The sequence below is a fragment of the Eschscholzia californica genome, unplaced genomic scaffold, assembly GCF_041429995.1.
Source record: "Eschscholzia californica isolate CP2 unplaced genomic scaffold, dmEscCali1.0.p SCAF_1, whole genome shotgun sequence".
Taxonomy (NCBI): Eukaryota; Viridiplantae; Streptophyta; class Magnoliopsida; order Ranunculales; family Papaveraceae; genus Eschscholzia; species Eschscholzia californica.
In genome coordinates this window covers 63513695-63531595 of record NW_028238198.1, presented here as the reverse complement: position 1 = coordinate 63531595, position 17901 = coordinate 63513695, and the positions used below count along the sequence as shown (strand labels likewise).

The 17901-nt window shown below is 37.0% G+C and overlaps 1 protein-coding gene, 1 long non-coding RNA gene and 1 pseudogene across 7 annotated transcripts; 2 read left to right on the top strand and 1 right to left on the bottom strand.

The window, feature by feature from the left end:
- Nucleotides 1-1061: 1061 nt before the first annotated feature.
- On the top strand, nucleotides 1062-3538 carry LOC147568159 (uncharacterized). Of its 5 annotated transcripts, none has more exons than XM_086654588.1 (5): nucleotides 1062-1475; nucleotides 1833-1954; nucleotides 2055-2209; nucleotides 2476-2683; nucleotides 3127-3538. In XM_086654588.1, the coding sequence occupies exons 3-5, from the start codon at nucleotides 2094-2096 to the stop codon at nucleotides 3172-3174; spliced, it is 372 nt and encodes a 123-aa protein (XP_086510714.1). In that variant the 5' UTR covers nucleotides 1062-1475; nucleotides 1833-1954; nucleotides 2055-2093; the 3' UTR covers nucleotides 3175-3538. The 5 variants fall into 5 exon arrangements, 4 of the variants coding, with proteins under 4 accessions (XP_086510714.1, XP_086510712.1, XP_086510713.1 ...); XM_086654586.1 differs by having other exon boundaries at nucleotides 1833-1964; XM_086654589.1 differs by lacking the exon at nucleotides 1062-1475 and adding an exon at nucleotides 1729-1743 and having other exon boundaries at nucleotides 1833-1964.
- Nucleotides 3539-5225: 1687 nt separating this feature from the next.
- On the bottom strand, nucleotides 5226-6410 carry LOC147568158 (uncharacterized). 2 transcript variants are annotated; one of them, XR_015230975.1, is made up of 3 exons: nucleotides 5999-6410; nucleotides 5746-5818; nucleotides 5226-5566 (listed from the first exon to the last, which is right to left on the bottom strand). It is a non-coding gene; the product is annotated as an uncharacterized LOC147568158 (long non-coding RNA). The 2 variants fall into 2 exon arrangements; XR_015230976.1 differs by having other exon boundaries at nucleotides 5758-5818.
- Nucleotides 6411-7385: 975 nt separating this feature from the next.
- Nucleotides 7386-13354, top strand: LOC147568157 (uncharacterized; annotated as a pseudogene).
- The last annotated feature ends 4547 nt before the right edge of the window (nucleotides 13355-17901 follow it).

Genomic DNA, 17901 nt, shown 5'->3' with positions numbered 1-17901 from the left:
TGTAAAATTCATGATATGAAAAGTTATCCTTAAAAAATTGTCTTGTATTATATCTTGTCATACACATTATAAATAGAATTTTACTTTATAAAGACTTTAGGCTTGCCCTCTCTACCATGAAATCCTGGTTCCGCCCCTGAAACCAATAAATCGATCTTTGGTGTTGTTTAGCAATTTAATAAAAAATAAATGGTTGTGTCTAGCAAATAGCTTTATGAAGCAATTATGCAGCTTCGTTTAGCATTTGTCATTCTTATTTGGGTATAAAAGACATCATCAATCCATCCAAAAGCGAAACAAGGATTCGGATTCGAATGAGTCCGAAAAGTCTCGGATTGACCCCTTGCTTTGAATTTTGGAGTGGTTAGTCTGACCTGTGAGAACTTGATCAAAGTCTAATCATATTAGTTCTAATAATTTTGGAGTGGGCAGTCCGAACTCTGAACACTTGATCGAAGTCTAATCATATTACTTCTAATATTAATATTTTGGAGTGGTCAGTGTCCAAAAGTCTAATGATTTGACCACTCCAAAAAAATCTTATTAGTTCTATAATATCTTTGTTATTAAAAGTTGTCTTTTGGTTTTTTTTTATTAGAAGGAAAGAGTTGTCTCTTTTTTTTTTTGTTGAACTAAAGAGTTGTCTCTTTCAAAAAAAAAAAAAAAAAAAAAAAGAAAAAAAAAAAGAAAAAAAAAAAAGAAAGAGTTGTCTCATATGACTGTTGTCCTTTGTTATTTCTTATTATTAGGAGAGGAAGAGGGACCACCTGACCAGCTCTCAAAACCCATCTAGTAGCGCTAGGTGAAGAAATTGTGGTCCCCACGTTTGAAGTCTTTGTAATTGTTTTAAGAGAAAATGACTATTTAGGTAGTAAAAAAATTTGAAATAGCTAAAAAAGCTCTAATCATTCACTATTAGACATTTTCTATCAAAATATTAAGGCTAATTAGAGGTTAAGTTTAAAATAATATTAATAATTACTATTCAGGTCATTTTCTATTATTTTAGTTCCCAAATTACCCTTTCATATCAAAATTCACTTTCTCTCTCAAAAAAACCAGATAGTTTTTAGGGTTCTTCTTCGTCCATGCTTCTTCTCCAAATCTTCTTCTTCTTCGAAATCTTCTCTGTTTTTTCATGTGTTGTGATTCATTTATCTCTCGTTCAGTTCGTCATAGTTTCTTCTTCTTCCTAGATTTCTTCCGACATCGTTATCTTTGTATGATCCTGGTTTTGTATACAACGGATTCAGAGATGCCGAGGATTTGAGTTGAATGGACTAGCCGAAATCACACCTGATGGCCTCCTCAGATTGACCAACAACACCAGACGAGGGTAACACAACAAAACTCTTAGGGGATAAACTTCTTCTATTTCCCTAAATAACACAGCAAAACTCATTCAGATCTCAGTGCTAAGTGAATAAAATTTGTATCGTCGATGACCATTGAATCAGGAGGATCGAGTATAGTTGGTGAGACTCTCTCTCACGCTTTAAGTTCATCATTAATCTTAATCCAATCTGCTAGTTGATTCTATTAATTCTATGGGTTTTATGCATGTATGTTGTATAGATAGAAATGGGTAGGAGTAATTTTATGTTGGATTTCATGGGTTTTGTTTTGTTGTTGCTGATTCTGCTTATAATTGAATTGTTTGTGTTTTTTTGCTAGTAAAGGTCTAAAGCTTTCAGATAGGTTCCATGGGTATTCATGTGTTTCAGCTCCTATGTCTTGAATCTGGTTGATTTCTTAATTGATTTCTAGGTTTTGATGTTTGAATCTTTTTCTTTAATGGTTTGTTTAACCCCCATAGAAAATTGGTAATCTAGGTTTAGTTCTTTCCACCTCAATTGGACCTATCTGGTTATACATCAATAATTGTGAAGTGGGATTGTAAAATATTGTTGTTGAAAATGGCCGAGCAATTGGAGTCAAGCTAAGAAGTGGTTAAGTAAGTTCCTGTAAGTGATGAAATAGTCTTTTGGAGTGACTGTGATTAAATTGAATTACTTTTTCTTGTTCTGGTCACAAAATGAACATATTTCTTGCAGTTTATACGCGCTAGGGAAGTTGTAGTTAGCAATGCATCGATGTGGGATACTCTGAATCTCCTAACTAAAGAAGTTGTTCCGAAGTCATACCAGGACAGAATTGAAAAGACTGAACAATGTGAATCCTTAATCTTCATTTGGGTTTTGACGCAAAGGTAGGCCTAGTTCAATCTTTAACTAAAATCCACATGAAAACATCATGTCATTTTTTTACTCAAAAAAGTTAAGTCCTTTTCTTTAGTGCATATTCGAAGTATATGAAATGTTGTTTTTTAGTTTACAAACAAGTACACTCTAAGAATTCCAGTAAGTTGAGGTTGTTTCATATGTATTTCCCCACCATAATTGCTTTTTGCACTTGTTTTTCCTGGCTTCTTGCTGGTAATTAAAGGTTTATCTAACTATCATAGATGGTTTTTAGGGCATTCCTGAAGACTTGGGAAAGGGGAGTCGATGCTGATCAGAATGTGGTTTCGATCTCTGTCCTTAGTGCTCTAAGTTCGGATTTGGCATCTCCTGGGAAACATGTCTTACATGCGTATACACCCGGAACTGAACCATTTGGGTTGTGGGAAGGACTTGATCGTAAAAGTTCCGATTATAAAAGGCTCAAAGTGGAACGATCCGAGGTATATTCATATGCTAATATTTTCTCACTTTTAGTTGAACTAACAGATGAATCTATTAGGGTTTAAATTGGGAATGACGGCAAGCTGGGGTTTGAATCAATTTCATCCCATTTGTTAATTTGCCATTACTGTAAACTTTGTTTGAACCAATAAATTGAACACAATTTATCAACTTAGTTTAACAAGACCTGGTTTTGAACCAATAGCTTGTTAAAGATGTAGACTTCATGTTGCTGTCATTGGTTCAAAGTTCAAACCAATATCAAGGTTTGAAACAATAGCGTGTTATATATGTCAGTTTGTTAAAGCAATCCAATATATAAATTTGGTAAAGCTTGTTAAAGCTATCAGTAATGATATAAATTTGTTAAAACTTTAACATTGGTTCATACACAGTATTTTAATTTACCATTACTTTCAAACATGTTGCTCTATTAACCCAGAATTTGAAGCCATTAAAGGAGACTAGGCAGGTTTGGAGTCTCAAATGAAGAAACTCACAGTGCAAACTGAACAATAGAGGGAAGCTGCTGATGCAGCAACAGTTCTACTATCCGGAGTAGATATGAATGGGAGGGTTGCTAAGAGATCTGGCTTAATGGACAAGCAATTCTTTGATGGTGGATATTCTGGTTCCACCATTCAACATTAACGAACGATGACTCCGAAGATGGATTTGACAGTGAAAAAAAGAAAGGTTCTAAAATTCGAAGTTTCTCGAGATGGAAGTTTCTCGGTTATGACGAACGCTATATGGTTTTTTTTTGTGAAGGTACCACAAAGATTATGTATTATCTCTACCATTATGTAATCTTAAGTTATATCAAAGATCTATAGAACTACTTATTTTCCTCATTTCATCTCTCAATTACTATACAACATCAAGAGTCCCTATCTCTCCACTAAAACTTATGCAAACACGTTTGCATAACAGATTGGTGCAAACACGTTTGCACAACAGATTGGTGCAAACACGTTTGCACAACAGATTGGTGCAAACACGTTTGCACAACAGATTGGTGCAAACACGTTTGCACAACAGATTGGTGCAAACACGTTTGCACAACAGATTGGTGCAAACACGTTTGCACAACAGATTGGTGCAAACACGTTTGCACAACAGATTGGTGCAAACACGTTTGCACAACAGATTGGTGCAAACACGTTTGCATAAAAACGTAAAGGAAAAAAACGCCGTTTTTTTCTGGGTTTTTTTTTTTCGAAAAAAAGTATTGAAAGTGGATCTTGTTAGAAAGCTAATGAAAAATCATTTCTAAATATATAATTTTTATTGAAATCCGACATCTCAAACAAAAGTTATATCGATTTAAAGTTTAAAGAAAAATAAAAGAATTTAGTTACACAAAAAGACAAAAATGGGTATTTTAGTATTTGCACACTTTTTGACCTGAATAATAATTTTCAAATGTTTTGTGCTTTTCTACTCATTTTCCATATTATTTTGACCTTTATAGAAATTACCTCTTGTTTTAAATCTCAACAAGTACATGAAAACACCTCATCTTTTAAAACATGAGGCACATTTTTTTTTGAAAATTGATGCTATGCCCGGTCCCAATCCCAGGTGAAACCCGGTGCGCTGACATGGCGCGCCAACTGGGCATAGCATCTGACTGGATTAGCTCGTTTTAAGAGATTGAGTTGTATTTTGTATTTAGTCCCTCATATTTGATTTAATTATAAAGAAGGGATTTCCAAAATTGAAAAGCAAATTAGCTCAGCTCGTTCTTTTTGGTTCCTAAACTCTAGGTTGTCTTCTTTCCTTATGGAAGACAGGAAGAGTTAAACCCTAGGAATTCTTCCATTATTTAGTGCTTCAAATTTGGCTGGACAACGTTCAGATCTCTCTCTACTAATTGATCCAGGTCCATCATTCTTTTTCTCTCTCTTCTGTGAATTAGTTTTTTTGAAGCAGTTTTTGCCCTAATTTCTTACCCAGATTACTGATGTGATGATTTCGATTTTTGTTGTGATTTGCCTCATTTTGACCGATTTCCGCTCTAGATTTTAAGTTCGGATTTTAGATATGATGTGATTTGAATAGGATTCACCTCTTTTTGCCCTAATTATTGGGGACGATTTTTCATAGAGTGTCAGTGATTACTAATTTAATTAAAATTGGTTTCATTTAGGTATAATTACTGATTATAGTAGTATTCAAGAAGAGGGCTAGTTGAACTTTCTGAAGATGGGCTGTTGTTGTTGTTGCTCAAACAATCAAATTTAAAGGTAATGTCTTCTGAGTGTCTATATTAGAAGGCTTTGAGTCGAAAACAATCTTTGTTTATCAACCATAAACGGAGGAAGTGGAAATAGAAGATCAAAATTTCGGAAACGCAGCCAAGTAAACTGGTAATTTGGTTTCCTATTCCCATTTGAACTGATGAAAGTTGTGTTATTTTTTCTTTCAATCTTGAATAAGTGGCTATGTTTTGTTATAGTCGATTATTCAAATACTCAAATTTGGGCTGTATTCATTTATCATTGTGTTGTGATTTTTTGTTTCAGATGAAAGTAAAAGTACAATGAAGTGATCTTCGACTTAAAAGATTCAGAAATCGGGGCATTTCAACATAACACATTGTTACTATACAATAAGTATACACCTTTGGTTGAATTTGAGCTTCTTTCATTTCAACAAACACCTTCTCTTTTTCAATGTCATTAGCCTAATGAGGGTGTTGACTGATGGGCCACATGTATACTCAGGTGGGTCTCCAACTGTGTCACCAACAACAGCTGCCTTGTGTGGTTATGATCCTTCATGTGCAAGAGTCCTTGCGCTCTCCGAGGCTCCAAGTTTTTCTCTAGCCTGACCCTCAATAGAAACCCAACAATAAATATTATTTCAGCTATTCCAACCTACAAATAGACAATGTTGGAGCACTGAAGTACTACAGCCGATGTAATAATAATGAACAAATAAAGGAGAGAAGAGAAAAATGGAGTGAGAAGGCAAGAAACGCCTTGGAAAGAGGATCTCAAGGCGTCGAATATAGATGAAGCAGCTATATTCTGACCGAAAGTTAGCTTTAACCCACCAAGTAACTCACTGTCAAAAGGTTGAGATGCAGAAGCTGCTGCTTCTTTTGCCATACCAAAACGATCATAAAACTGGAACAGAAATTCGATATCAGCATTGGACCCATGATAAGGAAGTTAATTATTCTTTATTATAATGTACCAGCAAATATAATTTACAATGTTCTCAAACTGAATATAACAGAAGCTGGTTGTAATGATCAATCAAATGAATGCGATAATGGTATATAAATGTACTTCCAGATGATGTACCTCTACACAGTCCTCCTTCACATCACTAGATTTGGAACCGCAGTAATTACTCCCAAAACATTCATCAAATCAATAGCAATCTCATTAAAAATTGGGCCCAAATCATCTCTATGACTAAGAAAATCAGTTACAAAACAAACTTGAAGAAGAACAAATTAGGTTAAATGAGTACAAATGAAGGGCAAAATCATCCCTAACACGGCTTTAGCAAGAGCAACAACCGGGTTCTTCAAATTGTTGATACGATTGTGAAGAGAGAGAGTGAAAATCTAAGAAGAACATGACCCAAAATGAAACCTTTACCCATGGAGGAGAGAAGACGACGTCGTGATTTCCGGTGAGAATCTTGCTGAGAACGACGAAACCCTAGCTTTTCGCAAGGAAGGGAAAGTCGACATCGAGATTTTGGTGTGAAAGAAAGTTGGGCCTGGTTTCAGTAGCTGTCCTTGTTTATAATTAAACAGAATACAAAGGACTAGTTTTGTATTCTTATAAAATCTGAAGAAAACACCCCACCACGTCATCTGCTATGCCCGGCTGGCGAGCCAACTCACCCGGCCGGGATTCAGGCCGGGCATAGCATCATTTTTGATTTTTTTGATGAAGAACATGAGGCTCATTAGAAAGATAATTAACATAAAATTTGCACGGAAGCGTCCTTATGCGCCTTCCAAAACGGTTGTAGATGCTTCCTTCTTTTAGAGGCCTCACAAAGTTGTTTATGCACCTCTCGAGCACTTCTCTCTTGTTTTTATTTTTAACTTTGTTATTTGACATCGTCAACCGGTTAGAAGGTTCAAGCGTTTACAGCCAAATCAATTTTATTTCAAAAAATAAAATAAATACAATGTTCGATGTGTTTTATGTAGCATCTTTACCCTTCCATCGGTTACCTACCATAAAAATGTATATTTATTTAATGGTTAATTCCGTTTTGGCCTCCGATTTGTGACCAACTCGCCGTTTTGGCCCCAATAAGTGTCTGGCAGTTTGTTTTGGCCACAATTTCTAGTTTGGCCCCCACATTTTTTTATAAGTTTCCCCATTCTACTCTTATGGAAATTCTGTAATTTAATTGTTTTTCTTTCTCTTTGTCCACCTCACCAAGCAATTTCCACGTCAATTTGTCCACATACGATATCACCGAAAAATGCCGCCGGAGACGGCGACTTTTTTCGACGACTTCCATTTTTTTTAATCTTCTTCTTCTCAAAATACGCTAGTGGCACCACCAGGTTCATTTCACAACCTTCAACTTTTCTTTTGTCATCATCTCCACCGTTTTCCTTCCCCTTCTTCTCTTTATCCACCACCACCTACTTTCTCTCTCAAGAATTTCTCTCTTCTGCAAATCAAATTTTACTCTTTTGGATTCATTTTCCTCCTAATAACAATGGATCTTCAAGCTGAAGAACTCCAATTTTTAACCATTTCAGACATTTTAAAATAATCAGTTTCAATCCCTAGACAATCCCCATAAACTTTCTCTCTCTTAACCTTAACCCTACTTTTCCTTCTTTCTTTCGCTATTTGATGTGACACGAAAATGTCACATTTGGAGAGCCTAACTAAGCCTAGTTAGTTCGTTTTGAGTATTATAAATAATATTTTATGTGTTTTTCATGTTAGGTACCTATTTTGGAGTTAAACATGTAAATCGGAATAAAGGGAACGAATTGTCACTATCATTTCATGTGTCGAAAACGAGAGAAAAAGACTTCAAGCAAATCAAATGACAAGAGGAGTTAATGACGAGTCCGACGGTGAAAACGGAATTCAATTCGGAGTTCGGACGGGGAAGATGTGAAAGATAGAAGCTAATGTCTTTTCTTGAAGGCACCCCCTTTTGGTTCTAAATGTAGAGACAAGATGAAGGCACTCTCTTGGTTTCTAAATCAAAGCCCAAGAGCCCAAGGAAGAAAGACAAGGAAGAATTATATGGGCACCCTCTCTTTATGGATCAAAGTCAACAAAGTCTAAAGAAGTTGACTAAGTCAAGGGACCCTAGGGTTTGAGTAGTAAACACAAGTTAGAGTTTACTATTCATCATCTTCTACCTTGGAAAGGAGTTAGAGAGAGAAAAGTTGAGGGTTTCTAAGGAGGGTTCTAAGTTCTTGGTGTTTGAGGGTTTTGGAAAGAGAGAGAAAAGGAGAGAAGGTGAAGGAGGACCGGCCAAGCTAGGTGATGTGGCGTGAAAAAGCCACATTTAGGTCACTTAACTTTGATTAGTTAGTTCTTTTCGAGTTGTATTTCTAATTATTTATGTGTTTTTATTGCTAGGTAGTTTATTTGGGGTTTGGCGTGTAATTCGGAATAAAGAGAGCGAATTATCACATTTTCATCTTATGCGGCAAAAGGGAAGAAAAGAGCACCAGGGGTATTTTGGTCATTTTGGTCAATATCAGAAGTCAAACAACAAGTTAAGTCAATGACGAGTCCGACGGTGAAAACGGAAGTCGATTCGGAGTTCGGACGGAGAAGTTGTGAAGGAAAGAAGCCGAGGTTCGGTCTTGAAATAAGGATTCTATGAAGGCACTCCCTTGCTTTAGAAAGAAGACCAACCCAAGAGCCCAAAGAGGAAGAGAATAATAGAGATTCTATGGGCACCTTTTTGGTCCAAGTGAAAATGACCTAAGACTTAGGTGCTGTTTGTTTTTTTTATATGTCTGAATCTGAATTAGCTGAATCTGAATTGGCTGAATCTGAAATTGGCTGAATCTGAATTTTACAAATTTAATGTTTGTTTTTTAAATCTGAATTATTAAATCTGAATTGAAATAATAACATTTATACCCTTATTTGGTGTTTTGTAAAAAGAAACCTTAATTTCTATTTCTCTCCCCCAATGAATAAAAGAAGGCCATAAGAAAAACCCTACAGCCCTGCCTCATCTCTTTCTTTCTCTTTCTCAACAGCCACTCTTTATTGCCGAAGATGGCAAAATTTCGGCGAGGGTTCAATCACGGTGACCCTCGCCAGATCCGACAACCTCTTTCTTTCTTCTTTTCTCTGTCTGTCTGTCTATCTTTTCTCTCTCAATCTCTCTTTCTCCAAACCGAATCCTAGTGGAGCAGTTCAAAGGATCCAGAGCATACCACGAAGTATCAACGAGTTTTCCGGTTAGGAATCCAATCATAATCACAACCCAAATTGATTCAATGCATAGTAAAATGGGCGAGTGATGTTTCCGATTCCATGAAATCTCTCTAAATTCCTAATTCAGTTTCTCTCTCTACCTTTCCTTCCAACAAAAATAAATCTGGTGGTGATGTGGTGGTGGTCGTTTGCGGTCTTTTGTGGTGTTCTGGTGTGGTGGTGTTTTGGTATGCAGTGGTTGTGTTATTGTGGTGGTGGTGATTGTGTGGTGGTTGTGGTGGTTTATGGTGATTGTGTGGTGTTGTAGTGATGGTTTTAACTGTGGTGGTGGTGGTGTCAATTGTGGTGGTTGTGGTGGTGTTAACAGTGTGGTGGTGGTGGTGTTAACTGTGGTGGTGGTGGTGTTAACTGTGGTGGTGGTGGTGGATTTTGTGTTCCTGGGTAGAAGAGGGAAGAAGATGGATTTAATTAGGTATTTTAAAGTTTAACAAGGGTATATACGTCTTTCGCATGTTTTCAGATCTTGGGCTCAATATTCAGACTTGTTTTGAAGTCTGAAATGTGTGGATCTTTATTCAGCCAATTCAGACATCTAATAAATTCAGATAAAATTTCAGATTTAACTAAATATAAAAACAAACATCTGAAATCTGAATTTGATTCCAATTCAGATTTCAGATCTGAAAATTTTAAAAAACAAACAGCACCTTAGTCAAGTTTGACTAAGTCTAGGGTTATGTATACACAAGTGAGAAAAAGAAGTCTAAAGGGGTCTTGGTGATCATCTTCTACAACACCCAACAAGTTAGTGAGGGAGAGAGAGAGCCTAGGGTTTGAAGTTTTTCTTTGTTCTTAATCAAGAAAGTTAGAGAGAAGAAGCTTGAAAGAGAGGGAAAGAGAAGGGGTGTCGGTTCTAGCTTAGTCGGCAAGGTAGCTTGCCGGCCAAAGCTAGAACCGACCGGAGCAACAAGAAGAAGGCCGGGACAGCAGCAGCTCCGGCAAGGGATGTGCATGAAACTTCATGGTAGCAGCTCGGAAAGCTTAGCCGGAAGCTTGGGAAGCTTGGCCGGAACTTGGTGAAGAAAATCGAGTGGTTTTGAGGTTGGTTTTGAAGCATTTTTGGCCGGATCTTGTTTTTGGCCGGATTTTCACCATCTTTGGCCGGATTTTTCTAAGGTTTCCGGCCATTATTTTGGCCGGAAAACTTAGGGCTTTTACTCCCCATCCTCTTGGCTAGCTACCCATGTTGTTTGATTTGGTTTTTGATTAAAAGTGATTAGAGAGAGAAAGCTTGGTGAAGCTTTAATGGTGGTGGGTTTTAAATGAAGAAGATGAGTCTGGTTGCTAAGGGGAGATCTGATTTTTGCTCGGGGAGACCCATTATGCACTGTTAAGGGGAAATCCAAAAATTTGCTAAGGGGAGATCGGCTGAACCTTAGCTACTCAAATTTTCCGACGAACCTAGCCCCGAACCACATCGAAAAAGGGGGATTTTTCATCATCTTCTTTTCATTTATTACTTATTCACCATGTTAGCTCAATCAAATGTGTCGTTAATGAGATGAAATGTGATGAATTTGTGATTATCTATGTGATGATTTAATGTTTTGACAATAAATTGATGTTTTCTTATCTTGATTACTTGTTTCAATCGTTTTTCATGTGTCTTATCAAGTACTTCGCATAGTTAATCGATTAGGCAAAGTGATCGATATCGATCGTAGTCTAGATCCAAATTTCATGTGTCTTGTCATGCACTTTACATAGTTAGGCGGCTAGACGACATTTTCGATGATTCGGTTTTAATCGTTTAGGAAGTTTGTTTGACTAAGTATTATCTCCGGACATACGTAGTGCTTATGAACATCCACCGTAGGAATCGAGACTAGGTTTGTATCAATACATTCGATTGGACCGTAAATAGTTGTAGGTCCACCACAACGTATTCCCGGACCTCGACACTTCTCTCACTTATTTGTTGCCTCCCTACTTTTGTTCCTTCAACTCCTCTCTCGAATCTCTCTCGCCTGTTCACATTGATAATTTAGTTTGTTTTACTTGTTTTCTTCTTTTGTTAGTTATTCGATTATCAAACTCCTCATTTACCTTTGTTCCCTTTTCGTCTTAGTCTAAGTTAACTAGTAACACTTAAACCGACGAATAAGACCCTTCGATATCCAAACTACCTTCCTATCCTTGGATCGACTCCGGTTTTACCGGTTACTACTTGATACCTCCGCTTGGGTGTGTAACCTTTTTGGGTGCATCACTAGGCCGGCCAGCACTAAGGCCGACCAAAGCTTGGCCGGAGCAGCAGCTCGGGTATGGGAAAGCTTCCACGGGAAGCTGCAGCAAGAACAACGGGAGCTGCTGCTGCCCGGAGCACGGACCAGACGCACAGCAGCAGCAGCAACCAGGCCGCACGACAGAGGAGCGGACAGCAGCTCAGCAGCTTCCACGGGAAGATCTGCAGCTCGGACGGCAGCAAGCTTTCACGGGACGCATCCGCGGCACGGGAAGCTTCCATGGACGCGCTTGCAGCTCGGTAGCACCTCCTTTGGCTCAGATCTAAGGTCTTTTGGCCGGAAATCATGTATTTGGCCGGATTTCTTCAAACTCTTTGGCCGGATTTTTCTTTAGTTTCCGACAACCTTCTTGGTTCGAAACCTTAGGGCTTTTGCTCCCCATCATCTTGGCTAGCTTCCCATGTAGTTTGATTTGATTTTGGACAAGAAATTTCTAGAGAGAGAAAGCTAGGGTTAGCTTTAATGGAGGTTGTGTTCTAAATGGAGAAGATGATGGTGGTCGCTATGGGGAATCCAGAAAATTGCTAAGGGGAGATCGGCTGCAACTAAAAACTCATATTTTCCGACGATCCTAGCCTCGAACCACATCGAAAAAGGGGGATTCTCTCACCATTTCCTTTCCATTTCTTATTCAATCACCATGTTTAGCTAACTTTAGTTTGTCGATTATATGAGATGAAATGTGATGAATTCGTGACTATGTTTAATATGATTTGATGTTTTGATTATAAATTGATGTTCATTTATTTCGATTATCGTTTTGATCGTATTTTCATGTGTCTTGTCAAGCACTTCACATAGTTAATAGACGAAACGAAGTATTCGATATCGATCGTAGTCTAAATCATAATTTCATGTGTCTTGTCATGCACTTCACATAGTTAGGCGACTAGATGACACTTTCGATGATTCGGGATTAACCAATTTAGACGTTTGTTTGACTAAGTATGATCTCCGGATATACATAGTACTTAGAGACATCTACTTTAGGAGTCGAATATCGATTGTACCTCGACACATTAGTTCGGATTACACATAGTCGTAGGTTTATCATTATGGATTCCCGGACTTCGACACCTCTCTCACTTATTTGTTGCCCGAATCGAGTCTTACCGTCTCCCGACTCTTGTTCCTTCGACTCTTCTCTCGAATATCTCGCCCGTTTACGTATATTGTTTAGTTAGTTTTATTTGTTTTTCTTTTGTTTCTTATTCAATATCATAACCCCCATTTATCATTGTTTCTATCCTTTTTAGTCTAAGTTAGCTTTTAATTTCTAGAACGAGGGATAAGACCCTTCGATATCCAAACTACCTTCCTATCCTTGGTTCGATCCCGGCTTTGCCGGATTACTACTTGATACCTCCGCTTGGGTGTGCAACCTTTTCGGGTGGATCACTATTCTTGCTCATTCTCTCTTCACTCATCCTCTTATCACTCAAATTTTAAATCAAACCTCATCAAACGCTCAATTTCATCAATCATAGACTCTCCTCTTGATCTACCAGTTCTTTTACCTAATCTTTCTTTTCGCTTTCTCTCTCCTCTCAACCGTTGCTGTCGTTTTCACCGTCGCATGTCTTTATACTTCTAAACCAGTTCTATTACCTAATCAAGTCCAGTCCTTTTCATGTTCTCTTTGATTGCAATTTTCTTCTTTTTTCTTGTTGTTCATGTTTATATCACAGCTCTTTGGCATCTACCTACTGTTATCTCTGTCCTTGAACAAGTTTATGGAATTGAAGCCATTAAAAAAAGTAAGGAATTATTGAAGGGTAAAACAAGAATGGCATTTGTTCTTGTTTTTGGGTATTTGATGATGTGTGGTGCAATTAGTTGTGTTTTTAGGTCAATTGTTGTTGATGGTGGAGAAGATACCGGAATAATTGGTAGGGTTTTATTCGGTGGGTTCTTGGTTGGTGTTTTAGTAATTGTGGATTTGATTGGATTCTAGGCTTAGAAATGCCACTGATTATTCTTCCATTAATGTTTAGTGGAGACGTTCCATGTTTGAGTTACCAGGGTCATCTGAGTTAAATCTTTTTTTAGAGAGAGTAAAGCTTGAAGAAGAAACCACATTTGGGGTTTCTCTGTGGAGTGGTTTTGTTTTAGTGAGAGAAAGAAAATAGATGATAGTTTAGTGAGAGAGAGAGAGAGGAGAGAGGAGAGAGAGAGAGAAAGTAGTGGAGTGAAGAGTGAGGAGATAAAAAAAAGATAAAAAAAGTTGTCGCCGGAAAAAGTTGTCACCGATGACCTACTCCAGCGATATCTTATGTGGACGAATGTGACGTGGAAATTGCTTGGTGAGGTGGACAAAGAGAAATAAAAACAATTAAATTACAGAATTGCCATAAGGGTAGAATGGAGAAGCTTATAAAAAAATGTGGGGGCCAAACAGGAAACTGGGGCCAAAACGAACTGCCGGACACTTATTGGGGCCAAAACGTCTAGTTGGTTACAAATCGGGGGCCAAAACGGAATTAAACCTTTATTTAACACACTCATACATCTATTATACAAACCCGTAATATAATAAATTATGGATTTATAAATTATTTAATCTACCTTAAAAAAGTATATTTGTACAAATTTACTATACAAACGTGTAATAAATTATTACCGTGTAATTCTCCATCGATAAATCCCTGATTTTGATTCTCTATGTCATCAGCAAATCTGTTAATTGATATTAATGAGGACAAGATCAGCGGAGTCAAGAATCAGGATTTGAAATCATACATGGCTAGCCTTTGATTCTCCATCGTTAAGGCTTACCGTTTTAGTTAAGACGCAAAATAACCAAAGTAGAAGAGGAATTAAAGCCAAACTCTATGATAAAAGAAAACTGAAGGTTTACAGAATTGATCTTTACAACTCTATTTACATAATTTACTACGATTTTTCTTATTAGTGTTGATCAACGACGGATCCATCATTAGGCCACGGGAGGCTATACCTCCCTCGATTTTTTTTTTGTTGGCTTCTTTTTTAATCTCATACTTTTTTTTGATACTTGATGGGTCTAAAAGATTACCCTAAAAGGTCTCCACACGCAAGTATATGAGCGTCAAGTAACAACCCGATAAAACCGGGGTCGATCCTTAGAGACTTAGTCAAACTTGTTTTAAAATTTAGAACTAATAAAATTTTTTGGTTTTAATTTAGTTTTGGTGATGAATGATGAGGCATGAAAATGTCCCATCTGAATCTCTTAACCCGGGCTAGTTAGTCCAATTCGAGCAGTTACTCTGCTGAATTATGTGTTTCTTTTGTCCAGGTGTCTTTTACGGAGTTCGGTGCGAAAAATTGCTAAAATCGGGAGAAAGACACACTTGAGGGCATTTCGGTCATTTAGAGATGAGGGTGTTCTGGAAATTTTAGTACTCGGTTGAAAAGTAGAGTCGAAGACGAATCAGTAGGCGAAAACAGGATTCAAAATGGAGTCCACATCCGAAAAATAGACAAAGTCAAAGTTTTAGTCAAAGAGGGACATGTGTTGCAAATCCGGAGGGAGAGATGAATATTTCGGTACAATGGTGGGCATTGATAGGACATGTGGCGGGTGCTCAGCACAGCAGTCAGACGGTACAGATTATATTGTGGTACACTGTTGGGCAAACGCGGGATAGCTGGCGCAATTCCAGACGAGGCGCAACATTGTTTCGATAGACACCAGTCCACTGAATAGCTATTACATGTGCCTATATAGTATGACGCGCGACAACATATTCCGGTAGTCCCAACTTTCCATCTTCATTCAGATCCGCACCCAAATATCTCACGGTCTGAGATGAGAGTCCCACAGTAACACTGTTCAGCCGCAACACACAGTAGCAGCCCCACTTGCTAGCAATGCTAACTGAATGATTACCAAGATTTTTGGGTTGATTCTCTTTTATCTTCTCATTCTATTTTCAAAAATAGAAATAGAGAAGAGAAAAAAAACGTGAATATATAATAGAAACAGAGAGGAAAGAAGGGGAGATGATTGAAGATAAAATCTTGGAGATAAAATCATTGCCATTATTCTTCTCTTCTTATCATATTCTAGTGAGAGACAGTGAAGTGATTTCCACATAAAAATTTCAGTAGGGAACAAGTGATCTGAGGACTTATTTGAGAAAGATTTCTTTGATAAATGGGTTGGACTGATTGAAGATAAAATTTCTTCTCCTATAGCTGAAAGGAAAGAAGATTGAGAGAGAGTTGAAATGAAGATTCGGCTGGGAGAATATATTAATAGTAGAGAGAGAGAGAGACTGAAGATTTTCAGAAAGAAGCTAGAGATACAGATTGTTAGAGTATAGCACCAGGCCCACTCGACAAAGCCCGACCGACCATAAGCAAGGGGCAAACCGACTAGGGTTATTATTATAGGAAGTTGCTATATTATGTAATATTTTATGTATAAGTAAGTTTCTAATATTCCTAGATTACTTCTATATGTAAATCACTTGTAAACCTATAAATACCCATGTAAATCAATGAATACAACACATAGAGAATTCTTTCTCACATCTCTCTCTCTCTCTCCCTCTCTCTCTGTGTTCAGTTAACTGTTATCTCAATTATTCAAGAGGTGATTTACCTCTTCACACAGGTAATAGTACTGATGTTGTATGAGAGTGTTGTATGAGTTAGTGTCGTATAGGAATATGACCCATTGTGGTTGTTAGTTAGTTAGAGAGTAGTTAGAAGGTTGTTAGGAAGTTAGTTATTCCTCTCAAACTCGATATAAACTCATTTGTAATTCTCTCATTAATAAGGAGAATCATTTTCTCAATATGGTATCAGAGCTTATCCTCAAGTTTTCTCTCGTTCTCAATCTTCAACTTTATCTCTCTAAATTCATCTCCGTCGTCTTCAACCTTCAACCATTCTCTCTCTAACTTTCTCGTTTTCTCTCTTTCTTCTAATAACAATGGATAGTAGTAAAATTACATCTCTTTCCATTAATTCCTGGGGAATGCAATTCCTATCAAGCTTCAATCTGACAATTATCTAGCCTAGAAGTCTCTTTTCCTTCCAATCTTGAAGAAATATAAAGTTTTAGGTCTCATCGATGGATCAAGGCCTTGTCCTGACAAATTCATTGATCGAGATAGAGAAATCATTAATCCAGAGTATATTGAATGGATAGAAGAAGATCAAACACTGTTAATTGGATCAATTCAACTCTTTCTGATTCTGTGGTTTCTTATGTGGTTGGCACAAATTCTTCAGCAGAGTTATGGAGAAGAGGTAATTTCTAAAATGGTCAAAATAATATTGAAAATGAGTAGAAAAGCACAAAACATTTGAAAATTATTATTCAGGTCAAAAAGTGTGCAAATACTAAAATACCCTTTTTTGTTATTTTGTGTAACTAAATTCTTTTATTTTTCTTTAAACGTTAAATCGATATAACTTTTGTTTGGGATGTCGGATTTCTATAAAAATTATCTATTTAGAAATGGTTTTTCATTAGCTTTCAAACAAGATCCACTTTCAATATTTTTTTTCAAAAAAAAAAAAAAAAACAGAAAAAACGGCGTTTTTTCCTTTACGTTTTTCTGCAAACGTGTTTGCAACAATGTGTTCTGCAAACGTGTTTGCAAAAATCCGTTCTGCAAACGTGTTTGCAAAAATCCGTTCTGCAAAAGTGTTTGCAAAAATCCGTTCTGCAAACGTGTTTGCAACAATCCGTTTTGCAAACGTGTTTGCAACAATCCGTTCTGCAAACGTGTGTTTGCAACAATCCGTTCTGCAAACGTGTGTTTGCATAATGTAAACTGCAAACTGTGTTTGCAAAATATAGATTGCAAACATGATTTGCAAGCTTTGCAGAATATGATCTTGAGTTTCATATCTTGCAAACTGGATTTGCAAATCTAGAATATATACTAAAATTATGTGTCTACGAAATCTTGAGTTTGGAATTGAAGAAATTGTGTGGTCGACTTTAAGATAAACCTTCAAAATTCTTATTGTTTTCTACTTTAAGATCAAACCTTTAGTGGACATCTAGACATCCAATTTTTGAGACATGGCATTATAACACTCGCCTCGTCTTCCCGTGGTTAAAATTTCATGATCTTCTCAATTTTTCAAAAGAATCAAGAAAGATTTCTAAAATGGGGGAAATTTGGGCAGGAAACTCTTGCTAGTAAATGTTCATCCGTGCCATATTTATCCAATACGTACCATATCATTCGTTTTCGAAATTACATTGAAAAACATATTCTCAATATCACCAATCGTTATATGCAAATTCACATAGATGAATTCTCGGGCGAACACATGAAACGAAGCGAAGTTTATGAAGCATATCTTAGCTCGAAATCTTCCAAAGAAGCTAAACGACTTAAAACTCAAGTGGGCAAAGATAGTAAGAATCTTGTTTTAAGCATGGATGCCAATGAAGAAATGACATATGAGTTTCCAGGAATCAAATTGTGGTATATTATCGACACATGATACATTCATGTTTCGACAATATCCACCTCTCTCATAGAAAATGAG